Source organism: Odocoileus virginianus, chromosome 34, assembly GCF_023699985.2.
Source record: "Odocoileus virginianus isolate 20LAN1187 ecotype Illinois chromosome 34, Ovbor_1.2, whole genome shotgun sequence".
Taxonomy (NCBI): domain Eukaryota; kingdom Metazoa; phylum Chordata; class Mammalia; order Artiodactyla; family Cervidae; genus Odocoileus; species Odocoileus virginianus.
This window is the reverse complement of record NC_069707.1, coordinates 34,161,312-34,175,712: the sequence shown is the minus strand read 5'-3', so window position 1 is coordinate 34,175,712 and position 14,401 is coordinate 34,161,312. Positions and strand designations below refer to the sequence as shown.

Genomic DNA, 14,401 nt, shown 5'->3' with positions numbered 1-14,401 from the left:
AACATCAGGCTTTCATTCTACCACTTACCAACAATTAGTGTTCAGGTCTTCATTGTATTTGATTTATCAGCAGCGTTTGCTACGCTGAATCACCCATTCCTCTTGAAGCTTTTCTTCAGTTTTATTTGCTGGACATGGTATTCTCGGGATTTTCTTGGACAGTCTGCTCTTTGATAGTTTTCTTTGCTGTTTTCTCCTCATTACCTGAAATCAATATATTGATATTCCTAGGACTGAATCCTTGGAGCAGTTTGCTTCTCTAACAATATTCATTCTCATGGTAATCTCCCCCGGGCAATGACTTTAAATATCTATACTGAGATTGCATAGTATTTACCATTATTTCTATGATTGCATTTTAGATCCAACTTTTTAATATTTCCAGAATTTATTATAATGTGGGGAGATAATTTTTCTTCAAATATGTTACTTAAAGAAACATTTACTTAATAATATTTCCTTTTCTCCCTGACACATCATGGTGTCTGAATATATACGTATTTCTTTTGCTCATGTTAAGATATGTTTTAAAGAGCATCTTTTCTTTTCTCCTTACATTTTAGTTCCTATTATAATGCCCTGATTACCTTCATTTTATGGTAAATTATTACCATAATTTACTAGGATTTATAATTCTAGTAAAGCAAGGCCCTTTGCTGCACTTCTTTTTCTAATTTTCTTAGCTTGTTGTATTTATAAATTCTTTCAAATGACATTTTGATTCACTATTTCCTCTCTTCCCCAAAAAATAGTACTAGAATTTTTATTTGAATTGTGTTAAGCTATTCATAAACAATCATCGTCTTTACACTATTGAATTATCCTCCCTAAACCTAATAATATGATACTCTTCACTTTCAAACATTTTATGTCTCACAGTTTTTTTAGTATTACCTATATGGACTATGCATTTCTTATGTTAAAATTATTGCCATGTATCTTACATTACATTTTTTTGTTTCAATGTATGTATTAACTGGTCATTACTGGTAAATATTGACAAAATAGATTTTTTACATGTTTTTTAATATCCAACCACTTTCTTTCTAGCTCTAGACATTTATTAGTTGATTCAGTTATTTTTATATTTACAATATTTTCAAAAACCTATATATGTGTCTTCCTTGCCAGAGCTATCTCTCATATAATAATTTCATAGTTTTGATTTGGTTAAGTCTCAAAAAAATGTTATATAGGAGGGTGGTCAGCTTCCTATCTTATTAATGATTTTAATAAGAATGACTCAGATCTTTTATCACAAAGTACAATTCTGGTGATTAGTTTAAGGTAAAAGTTTTCATCCTATTAAGACAGCGTTTTATTCCTGACTTCTTAAAGGTTATCTTCTTTCAACCAAGGCAGAATATGGAAATTTATAATATGCTTATTTGTGAGGACTGGAGTGGAGGTGAAGATACTAACCATCCTTGAATTCTTGAAATAACTGTCATTTGGTTTAAGGGTAATATTTTTTTCCAACCTCTGGCTTGTAAAATTCAATAGATAATTTCAGAGGAGGTGGTTAACATACATTCTTAAGTGAAAATTAAATGCATTTTTCTTTCTTATGCTATCTTCACTGGAAATTATAATAGTAATGTCACTCCATATGATGCTGGGAAAGATTGAGGGCAGGAGGAGAAGGCGGGCAACAGAGGATAAGATAGTTGGCTAGCTTCACTGACTCAATGGACATGAGTTTGAGCAAACTCCAGAAGATAGTCAAGGACAGAGAAGCCTGGTGTCCTGCAGTTCATAGGGTCGCAAAGAATCAGACACAACTTAGCGACTGAACAACAATGAATAATTTAGAAGTCCTCATAAAAAATACGGTTTAATTTCATTTTCATTTCAGATAAAAGTTGTTGTATTTATACTGTCTGTACTCTTTTGACCAACTGGTTATTATAACTATTTTTGTGCCAACAATTCTTACTATAGCTCTATTTTCTGAGATATCCCTATGTGAAATAAAAATAAATACATAGGTGCATCAGACATGCACAGCTAGTATAAATTATTGTGCTCTGAATTTTTATATTTTCCTTCAGGGAGCTTACAACTTTTGGGTTTAGGCAACTTTGTTCATTTTTGAAACAGCTTCATGAGGCAAATAGGAAATAACTATGACTACTCCAATGCTATAGCTGAAGCAACTGAAGCATACTTATTTCTTTACTATTTTTACTGTGTTTTCCAGTTAAATATCATATCCACTACACAGTGCAATGCCCTCTATGTTGGCATGGTGGTTATAAACATGACTCTGTGGTCAGACTGCCTTGATTCAAGTTATGGCTTCATCCATTATGGTCTGTGTAAGCTTAGTCAACTTATTTAACCTCAATGATGTCTTAATTTCCTCATTTATAAAATGAAGATAATAATAGTACTGAATCATAGAGCTTTTCTATGGATTCAATGAAATGCTAGATAAAAGGCTTAGAACATTACTTGGCACATGATAAGCTCTATAGTGGAAGTGATAGCTATGATGATTAATGATAATAAAGATGATAATTACCATACATATTATCCACCATTTATAGTCTAAGAACTGATCAGATGATAATTAATCAAAAATTACTGTAAAAAGCAATGCTATATCTAGTGCTATGCTAGATTTTCTCTTATCTTGTTTTTTCTTTTCCTTTATCCCTTTCTTCAAAAATAAAGAGTACAGAAAAGTATAGAAATTTTCACAAGCTAAATATTTGAACTGTAAAATAAGACTCACATCACTTTGTAACTACTGTTAATAATTCTTAATGACACTTACAAGAGAGCTGTTGCTTCTTCGGAGATGCTAATAAATCCTACACATAGGCATATTATTACCAATATCTAAGTTACAATTGCTTCTTAAGGAAAATTTTCTTCAAAATGAAGTAGTAAAACCTACAAGATATTGAACCTCATGCCAGAAGGGGGAGTAGAGGTAGGTGAATTAATACTAATCCATACACACACACACACACACACACAATCATAAAAATAGATAAGATAGAGTTTTAAGAGTTTATATAACACACGTCTATAGCTTTGTCTCTTTATACACAATATATTCTCATTTAATAGTCACTACACCTATAGTCAATATTGGGCTTCCCAGGTGCCACTAGTGGTAAAGAACCCACCTGCTGGTGCAGGAAACATAAGAAACACTGGTCTGATCCCTGGTTTGGAAAGATCCCCTGGAGGAGGAAATGGCAACCCACTCCAGTATTCTTGCCTGGGATATCCCACAGACAGATAGCCTGGCACGCTACAGCCCATAGCGTCACAAAGAGTAGGACATGACTGAGTGACTTACATAGTCAATATTATTTCTCCTATATTTTACATGGGAATATTGAAATCTCAGCTGGCACAAATAACTTTCTCAAGACTAAACAATTTGTGAAAATATTATTTTTACTCTATCACAATTCTTATTTTAAAATGAAAGGATAAAATAAATATTGATATGCTCTGTTGTCTGTAACACTGTCAGTCTCCGTGGTTAAGCAATTAGCTCCATCTTCAGTAAACTCATAACTAGAATATTCTATGTTTAAGGTCTTTTAAAAATAAACCTTATCTTATTTAATCTATCTTACCAAGATAGAAATTATTAGTATTGTATTACAACTCTGAAAATTAATCCTAAAAAATATTAAGTAACTTACAGACCCTTGGGTAAAAAGTATTAGAATCACATTTCAAATCCAGTACAAAATAATACTTGTTGATTGTAATCATACTTTTAGCTGATGGAATGACTGTGATTTTGAAGGTCCAGGTGAATTTTATCCCAGTGTATTAGTAGAATCTGCAATGTGATTAAGAAACATATATGAAAAAAATTTGCAAAATCATAAAATATGAAATGCATCATAGGATGGAAAACAGTAAAGTATCATACCAGGTTTTAAAAAGGAAAGTAGAATGTAAGAGATGGATTGAGTTTGATCTCCAGTGAAACATAAATAATGTTTATTACCAATCAGAATAGGTTCCCTTAAAATAAGACGTATCAGGCTAATTGCTTGAGTTTCTATGTATATAACATCTGAGACTGTAGTTCCATGATTCTCAGTATAATTTCAAATTCATCAGAGAATGTGATAAGTCATGTCTCAAATTTACCAAAAAAGGTTAACAGCTACCGTGTGTCTAACCTTATGTATGTACTAGAACCTGGGCTTGCCACTGTAGATAATCTTTTCTCATTTTTTCTTATAGATTGATGAAAAAGGATTATTCCTTCTAATACAGCTGATAAAATGATGCTGAGAGAAGTTAAATAATTTGCTTAAGTCATAAGCCTAAGAGATCTATGGCTCAAACTGGTTTGTTCAAATAGGCATTTGATAGAACATTTCATTATATGCTCCCAAACAGGGCTGAAAATATAGGCCAAATAATAATCAGTTCCCAGGTTCAGTGGGTGTAGAAGCTGCTAAACAGCACACCCTACAATAAGGTCTATCAATGTCTCCATTGATGAGGCATAGGATTTGTGTTTGACCCCGTCATGTTCAAAATATCTATTAGTGATATGGTTGAAATCTATCAAATATTCGATGATGTAAAGCTGGAAGTGTTACCTACAGTGTTGGATGCTGTCAGTAATCAAAAAGAGCCTGGCAGGTAGAATTATGAGCCACAATTAACAAGCTTAAATTAATAGAGTAGGTTTTGAACTTAGGCTCACTTGTTTATTCATTGTTGAGGCATTTGTTAATAAGTATTACTATGTTCGGGCATCGTCATGGGTTCTGGGAATATAAAGATGAGGAATGTGTGGGCATTGCCTTCTAGGAATTTATATACTAGTGTTTAAGGAAAAAAACAGAGGGAATGACACATAATAGCAATTTCTGTGAAATAGGAGTTCTTACTTTACTGCAGATTCACTTGTATAAGATCAAGATCAGGGATGGAAATATGTTAAATATATTTGTGAGACTTATAATCTCTATTTTAAGAGAAATTCTGACTAATCAGGGTTGTTAACTGTTTAACTTGAAAAAAAGATTTAGGAAGTAATAATGTTCTTAAGATATTTGAAGACTTTCCCTGGGAAATGGAAATTAGACTTAATCTGTATAGCTTCAGGAGGCAACACTTGGGTCGCTAATTGAAATTAGAGTGAAACAAGTTTTCAAGCAGCATAAGGAAAAGCTTTGTGAAAGTAAAAATGTAGTTGCTCAGTCCTGTCCAACTCTGTGACCACATGGACTGTAACCCACCAGGCTCCTCTGTCCATGGAATTCTCCAGGCAAGAATACTGGAATGGGTAGCCATTCCCTTCTCCAGGGAATCTTCCCAACCCAGGGATCAAACCCAGGTCTCTTGCACTGCAGGCTGAGTCTTTACCTTCTTAGCCACCAGGGAGGATTTAATCTGCAAAGCTTCAGAAGGCAGAACTTGGTTTTCCCATGTTCAAAAAACAAAAACTAATGCTATATATTGTCATCTACTATTGAAATGATACTGGCATATATTAATCTCCAGCTCATTAAACTTCTCTTTAGGCCTCTAACACATAAAATTTTTTTCTAAAGACTAATTTCTGTACAAGAGAAATATTATGTCCTCTATTTCAAAGCAAACAGGAAAGTTATATGAAAGATTGATGTCAAAAGTTTCAAAAATAGCATCATGATTTGTGTGCTGTGTTTGTGGGGCTAAGTGGGACATTTGATTCAGTTAACCAAGTTTAGTATGTCAGCAACACTGTGAAAGATCGACTGTCCAGAGAAAGTTCAAATATTTGTTATCTCTTTGTAGAAATTATACAGAGTTGTAGGTATAAAAGAAGCAAACCATATTTTTTAATATCTGTATTTTTAGTAATGATCAGCATTATTTTTTGTGTTGACTCACTTATCAGTGTTACGGTAAATTACATAAATAATTTATTGCGCAGGTTTTCTTTTCTTTTTTTTTTTACAAAGGCAAATGTTAACAATTATTGCTTAAAATCCCATGTATTTTAGGGTATCTGCTCATTTCTATAACTATAAAGTATATTCTTAAAGCACTCCCCAGTTAACACTCTTTCATCATTTGGCAACTTGCTGAATGATTTGAGACTGGAATTCACAGATAATTATTTTATCTTGGAATCGTTATCTCTCACCATGCTACTGTTAAATATGAAATGGCTATTTTCTTGCTAAAATACAGTGGTTCCTTTGGATGATTGAATAAGAGAGGATTATGGTACTTAAATCAGTATCCAAATATGACAAATCCTCTTTCCCTGCTAGCCACCTTACTGTAAATTCTTTAGACTTGAAACTGATCTTTTTCATCTTAAGAAGCCTAACCAGTTTTTATCTATAATACCTAGAAAGTACATTCATTTATGCAGTCATTCAAAATAATCATTGAATGTCAACATATTTCAGTCACTGTGTTGAGCGAAAAGGAAAATTTAGCCCAGACTTCAGGCATCAGGGAATGTTTATCAGAGAAAGTGACAGTGAAAATGAGAGCTGAATGAATATGGGTTAGCCAAGTTAAGAGGAGGAAAAACATCCCAGAACAAGATATTTGCATATGAAAACTCCCAGAGGTAAGGGGAAGCACTGCATAATTTGAGAATTTCAGATAGTCCCATATAGCTTCAGCATACAGTGTGAAGTTTACAGGGGCTAGACAAAAGACTGGAGGAGTAAGCAGAGGCTGAATTATATATACATATAAGGTCTGTCTTGCTATACCAGAGGGATGATAGTGACCCCGAATTAAATGGGAGATACAGGAGCATTAGGAGGTTTTGAAAGAGATGAACTTAGTTTTTGAGATTTCTCATTCAAATACTTTTATGTTATACAAGATCTATCTAAGAAGCAATTAGAAACTTAAGTATGGAACTCATTAGAGATAGATATTAGGCAGAATGTATAAAATTTAGAGTTTGGAACAAACAGATGATAGCTGCTACGCTATGCTACATGCTGTCACATCAGTTGTGTCTGACTCTTCATGACCCCATGGACTGTAGCCCACCAGGCTCCTCTGTCCGTGGGATTCTCCAGGCAAGAGCACTGGAGCGAGTTGCCGTTTCCTCTTCCAGGGGATCTTTCTGACTCAGGGATCGAACTTGCATCTCTTTTGTCTTCTGAATTGGCAGGCAGGTTCTTTACCACCGGCGCCACCGGGGAAGCCCTGATAGCTGAAGTTCTAGGAATGGTTGAAATGATCAAGGTAGAAAATGTAGGAAAGAGAAAGAGAAGAAATGAGAGCCGAAGTTAGAAAGGGCCAATCTTACTCAAGAGAAAGGGGGAAAAATCCATGAAGGAAGATAAAGCATGGCCATGGAGGAAGGTAATCAGTCAGTACTCTGTACTATTAGAGAAACTGTATCATTGTTCAGTCACTGAATCATGTCCAAACCTGTGACCCCATGCACTGAAGCACACCAGGCTTCCTGTCCTTCACTGTTTCCCAGAGTTCGCTCAGACTCATGTCCATTGAGTCGGTGGTGCCATCCAACCATCTCGTCCTCTGTCATCCCTTTTTCCTTTTGCCCTTAATCTTTCCCAGCATTAGGGCCTTTTCCAATGAGCGAGCTCTTCACATCAAGTGGCCAAAGTGTTGGAGCTTCAGCATCAGTCCTTCCAATGAATATTCAGGGTTGATTTCCTTTAGGATTGCCTGGTTTGATCTCTTTGTAGTCCAAGGGGCTCTAAAGAGTCCTCTCCCAAAAAAAAAGATCTTCTCCAAAACCACAGTTCGAAAGCATCAATTCTTTGGCATTCAGCCTTCGTTATAGTTCACCTTTCACAGCTGTACATGACTACTGGAAAAACCATAGCTTTGCTGATGTGGACCTTTGTCAGCAAAGTGATGTCTCTACTTTTTTAATATGCTCTTGAGATTTGTCATAGCTTTTTTCCCAGGAGCAAGCATCTTTTAATTTCATTGCTGCAGGCACCATTCACAGTGATTTTGGAGCCCAAGAAAGTAAAATCTATCACTATCTTCACTTTTTTCCCCATCTATTTGCCATGAAGTAATGGGACTGGATGCCATGATCTTAGTTTTTTGAATGTTGAGTTTTAAGCCAGCTTTCTCATTCACCTTCATCAAGAGGCTCTTTAGTTCCTCTTCACTGGCTCCTCTGCCTCTTCTAAATCCAGCTCGTACATTCAGAAGTTCTTGGTTCGTGTACTGTTGTAGAAAGAGAAAATTTCAACCTAAGGATGGCCAGGAATATCAGCTGCTGCAGATGGTTCATGTATCATGAAGGCAGATTATTGTCAGTAAATTTTGATTTAGCAAGAAAGATCATATTCATGAGCCTGGATGTATCTTTCAGTGGTGAAATCAGAAGCCTGTTTGGGGTCAGAGGGGAAGTAAATTAGGAGTTTAGGGTTAATATATACACACTACTATATATAAAATTAAATAAACAACATGAACATACTATATAACACAGGAAACTACTCAATATCTTATAATATCCTATAATGGAAAAGAATCTAAAAAAGAATATATATATATGTGTGTGTGTGTGTGTGTGTGTGTGTGTGTTTAAAGCCTGTTTAAAGAATGAAGAGGTGAAAAAGAGATAAGGAAGTAGAGACTAGCAATGTAAATAATGTTTTTTAATAAACCTATCAAAGATAAGATGGAAGTTGTCCGGAAACATGAGATCCCAGAGATTTTTTTTTTTTTAAGATACGAAAGGCTTAACCAACCTCAACTGTCAGTGGAAGTAAGCCATCAAGAAGGAGAAAATGCAGATGCTGGAGTTAATAGGAGACAAAGAAGGCCTTTTTTCTAAACCAGAGTTTAGGAGGAGAGCAGCTTTAGACAAAGAACAATGCACCACTTCTTGTGGACAGAGCTAAACATTGAAGGGAGGAAAGTTGAGGCAGAAAAGATAGTCTGTTGTTTGGCAGGAAGATGAGAGAACACTAAATGAGGACTTCCTTTTCCCTGAAATAAGAAGCTAACATCTGCTGAGAGAGAGGTGGAGAATTAGAAGATTTGATATTTGTATCCTGTTAGAAAAGTAGATCAATTTAACAGTGAATTATGAAATCTTATTTGTAACACAATATATTTTCAACATAACACCAAAAAATGAAACAATAGACAGGGTTCCAAAATTCATTGTGATGATGCCATGGTTTCACCCCAGAGAATAGCATAAACTCTCAAAAAGAGTCAGAGGAAGTGACTTAAGTTATTGTTTGTGGTGAAACAATATTCCAAAACTGTTCTCATTTTCTTTTGGAAATGTCTTAAAGCATATTACCCAAATACCTCTTATTATGCAAACATAAAAAGAAAATACTGACTTGAGATCCCTGGTTTCAGATTGGGTTCTCTCTTTCTATAGAGAACAATCAACACTTGGCAAGAATTAGATGAATAACATTCTTAATCTGGAAACAAGGCTGACCTTTCTTTCTTTCTTTTTTTATAATTGTTTTCTCTTAAGATACATATGCTTTCCACCTTGGTTTGGTTTCAAAAAGCCCACTGATGGTAAAGCACCAAGACCTTAGGATTTTTAGCGCTTTTTTAACACTTTGTAGAGAAGAAACATAAATAGCCAGATGATACAATACATTTTAGAAATTTGTGAAGTCTATTCTCCAGATTAGAATAAGAGGAAAATTAATTCAGAGAGACTGATGTAAGGAAAAGAGAACAGAAACTCTTCCCATTATAGCTACAACAGCCCAGTATTAACTTCTCAAATGAAAGAGCTTCTTTAAAAAAATGTGTACATATACACAGTGAAATATTACTCAGCCATAAAAAGGAACGCATTTGAGTCAGTTCTAATGAGGTGGATGAACCTAGAGCCTATTATACAGAGTGAAGTAAGTCAGAGAGAGAAAGATAAATATCGTATACTAACACATATATGTGAAATCTAGAAAAATGGCTCTGATGAATTTGTTTGCAAGGCAGCAGTGGACAAACAGACATACAGAACAAAGTTATGGACATAGGGAGAGGGGAGGAGAGGGTGAGATGTAGAGAGAGAGTAACATGGAAACTTGCATTACCATGTGTAAGGTTGATAGCCAACAGGAATTTGCCGTATGTCTCAGGGAATGCAAACAGGGGCTCTGTAACAATCTAGAGGGGAAGGAGATGGGAGGGAGGTTCAAGAGGACGGGGACACATGTACACCTCTGACTTACTCATGTTGAGGTTTGACGGAAAACAACAGAATTCTGGAAAGCAATTATCCTTCAGTTAAAAAATAAATTTTAAAATATATGTAGGGCTAATAACTGAGTTCTGTCAATGGGGTATGTGTGTGTGTTCACAGGAGCGCACAGACTCCGAGGCGGGGAGCTCCGTGATAAATCACCTTCTGTCATTACTTTAAAAACAAACTCCCCTTTCTTTACAGAATTGTCAACATCACACTGCTGGTGACTTCTGTGAGCGATGTGCTCTTGGTTATTATGGCATCGTCAAGGGATTGCCAAATGACTGTCAGCAATGTGCCTGCCCTCTAATTTCTTCCAGCAACAAGTAAGGCTGAGAAATATTACCATATTTCCCAATCAGTAACACCATCTGTGTAGCACATGGACTTTTCTGTGATTTAGCTATTTTTTTCATGTAGACAAAAATCTCAATTTAAGATAGATTTTTTTTTGTCTTTTTTTTTTTTCCATTTATTTTTATTAGTTGGAGGCTAATTACTTAAACAGGACAAAAGTGAACACTTTATACTCTATGGATCCTTTTTCCTTTAAAACTCTGTCCCAAGTAAATAATGCTTATTAAAATGTAAATGCCAGTGTTAGTGTATATTTATGAAATAAGTGATTTATGTACAAATGTGTATTATCTTATAAGTTTTTAGAAAGACCTAGGTTTTCATATATTCTGCAATAACTTCAGCTATGAGGGATTGTTTGATGCATATTATATAAATTTTATAGCTGTTTCCATTCATTTTCTGTGTTTAATTCATGACTGATAAAGAATTATCAGGCAGATAATTGAAAAATAATGTGGTTACAGCAAGATGACTTATTGTTATGCTCCAAAATAAGTCAGTATCTCCCAGAATCACAGCCCCTAAGATAATCCAAGCTTGATACCATGGAAACACAGCCATAAGGGGAAACAAATGCAGGCGTATTTTATTTCAGTGCTGTCAGAACATTCTGCATTGGTTTATGTATTGATGGAAACCCCTAGGTGTTTTCACTTACCTTTTTGCTAAGACTATCTGCACTTTCTTCTAATGATTTATAGAATTCAATCTCTACATGGTAGGGTAATTTTTTCTCTAAGAATCTGCTTTTAAAGGAATGTAGGGCACTTTGTTCAGAATTAGAATCCTAGACACCTTATCTTTAGTATATAAGAACCATAAAGCAACTCAAATGAAGAGATAGTTCTACCTATTCCAAGTTTTTTTTTTTTTCCCCATCTTTGGCTTTGTTTACATTTTGAAAACATTTTCATGTGATTATCTCCCTTTCCTCTGCAAGCATCCCTTTTTGGTTGAACAGAACATAAGTCTTGCATAGGATATCAAATGTGAATTTTTAGATAAATGGGATATTGATGAGGATAAAATATATGATCCTGTTATTCATTGAGCAAAAGTGGTTGGTGTGTGAAAGATATTACTTTCATCCTCCTTTCCCTAATCTACCTCTGATGAACTGATCTGAACAAGAGAAAGGTACTTATTTTATGGTTTATTAAAATGGGAATTAATAATTAATTGAAAATTTTCTGTAGAGTGAGCTATAACAAAAGCTACAGGATTATAAAAAAGAAGCAGAACACCTCTTGGAGAGGTTCACAGTTAAATGGCTGTCTGCAGAGAGGTCACCTCTTGGAGAGGCTCACAGTTACACAGGTGTCTGCAGAGAGGTCAGCTCCTGGAGAGGCTCACAGTTACACAGGTGTCTGCAGAGAGGTCACCTCCTGGAGAGACTCACAGTTACATGGGTGTCTGCAGAGAGGTCACCTCCTGGAGAGACTCACAGTTACACGGGTGTCTGCAGAGAGGTCAGCTCCTGGAGAGACTCACAGTTACACGGGTGTCTGCAGAGAGGTCAGCTCCTGGAGAGACTCACAGTTACATGGGTGTCTGCAGAGAGGTCAGCTCCTGGAGAGGCTCACAGTTACACGGGTGTCTGCAGAGAGGTCAGCTCCTGGAGAGGCTCACAGTTACACGGGTGTCTGCAGAGAGGTCAGCTCCTGGAGAGGCTCACAGTTACACGGGTGTCTGCAGAGAGGTCAGCTCCTGGAGAGACTCACAGTTACACGGGTGTCTGCAGAGAGGTCAGCTCCTGGAGAGGCTCACAGTTACACGGGTGTCTGCAGAGAGGTCAGCTCCTGGAGAGGCTCACAGTTACACGGGTGTCTGCAGAGAGGTCAGCTCCTGGAGAGGCTCACAGTTACACGGGTGTCTGCAGAGAGGTCAGCTCCTGGAGAGGCTCACAGTTACACGGGTGTCTGCAGAGAGGTCAGCTCCTGGAGAGGCTCACAGTTACACGGGTGTCTGCAGAGAGGTCAGCTCCTGGAGAGACTCACAGTTACACGGGTGTCTGCAGAGAGGTCAGCTCCTGGAGAGGCTCACAGTTACACGGGTGTCTGCAGAGAGGTCAGCTCCTGGAGAGGCTCACAGTTACACGGGTGTCTGCAGAGAGGTCAGCTCCTGGAGAGACTCACAGTTACACGGGTGTCTGCAGAGAGGTCAGCTCCTGGAGAGACTCACAGTTACACGGGTGTCTGCAGAGAGGTCAGCTCCTGGAGACATTCACGGTTACACGGGTGTCTGCAGAGAGGTCAGCTCCTGGAGAGACTCACGGTTACACGGGTGTCTGCAGAGAGGTCAGCTCCTGGAGAGACTCACAGTTACACAGGTGTCTGCAGAGAGGTCAGTTCCTGGAGAGACTCACAGTTACACGGGTGTCTGCAGAGAGGTCAGCTCCTGGAGAGACTCACAGTTACACGGGTGTCTGCAGAGAGGTCAGCTCCTGGAGAGACTCACAGTCACACGGGTGTCTGCAGAGAGGTCACCTCTTGGGGAGGCTCACAGTTACACGGTGTCTGCAGAGAGGTCACCTTAGATCTAAAGGAGACTTGAAGGCACAAAGTACCACACTTGAGTTTGGAAACTTAAAGAACATATTAAAAAATTAATGATATTCATAATAAATTTTTGGCTTCCTAGGTGGCTCACTGATAAAGAATCCACATGCCAATGAAGGAGCCACAGGAGGTGCAGGTGCTATCCCTGGGTTGGGAAGATCCCCTGGAGGAGGAAATGGCAACCCACTCCAGCATTCTTGCCTGGAGAATCCCATGGACAGAGGAGCCTGGCGGGCTACAGTTCATGGGGTCACAAAAAGGTGCAACTGAGCACACATAATAAATTTTAAATTTATTTTAATTATTAAATTACAATAGATTGAAGAGTTTTTACTGGCAGAGATAGTAGAAAATTTAGAGTAAAAACTTAGAAGCAGGAAACACAAATTATGTATAAAAACCGGTAAGAGTCTGGAGCATGGGTTGAAATAGAATTTTATAATTACAGATGAATGCATAAGAGAATGGAGGCCATACTGTAGAAATCCTTGAATACCAATCTAAGAAATTGCTATTTAATTTTCTTTAATGAGGAAACACTACAAATTTTTATTTAAAATAAAAGATTGATGTGATCAGAGCCACACTTTAGGAGACTATTATGATGGAATTGAGTGTAATGAACTGAAACAGGAAAATAAGAAAAGCAAAGAGACTAATTAAAAAGCTACTGCACTAGCTTAGGCAAAAGATAATTAGAACCTGAAAATAGGTAACAGCAACAAAAAGAGAGACAAGGGGATGGATGTGAGGAAAACACAAGAAGGTAGATTGTTGAATGTGACCCTGTAGAACTGATAACTCATTAGAAATGGCAGGTTTAGGCAAGACAGGAGTTGAAGCCAGGGCTTTGTAGCAAAACTGACCTACAATGGTAGTCATTAAAAGAAATGGGGAAGGGTGGGATGTTTCAAGAGAATAGCATCAAAACATGTAGGGTGAAACAGATCACCAGCCCAGGTTGGATGCATGAGACAAATGCTCGGACCTGGTGCACTGGGAAGACCCAGAGGGATCGGGCGGAGAGGGAGGTGGGAGGGGGGATCGGGATGGGGAATACATGTAAAACCATGGCTGATTCTTGTCAATGTATGACAAAAACCACTACAATATTGTAAAGTAATTAGCCTCCAACTAAAAAAAAAAAAAAAAAAGAAATGGGGAAACTGGAGAGAGCTGCAGTAGAAGAAAGACAATTTATGTTTCAAATAAATTAAATTTATATGAAAGTTCTGTCTGAATGGAGATATGCAAATAGCCACAAGAAATCAAAATCTGAAAATTGGAAGGGCAGATGAAGAAGTGCATA

At 37.0% G+C, this 14,401-nt stretch overlaps 1 protein-coding gene across 2 annotated transcripts in view; it reads left to right on the top strand.

The window, feature by feature from the left end:
• The window catches only part of LAMA2 (laminin subunit alpha 2), a 677,031-nt gene that overhangs the window by 458,714 nt on the left and 203,916 nt on the right, over positions 1–14,401 (top strand). For both annotated transcript variants that reach the window (XM_070461486.1, XM_070461485.1), the window contains exon 30: positions 10,376–10,500. In XM_070461486.1, coding sequence (XP_070317587.1) covers positions 10,376–10,500 — 125 coding nt within the window. The remainder of the gene's footprint in view (positions 1–10,375; positions 10,501–14,401) is intronic.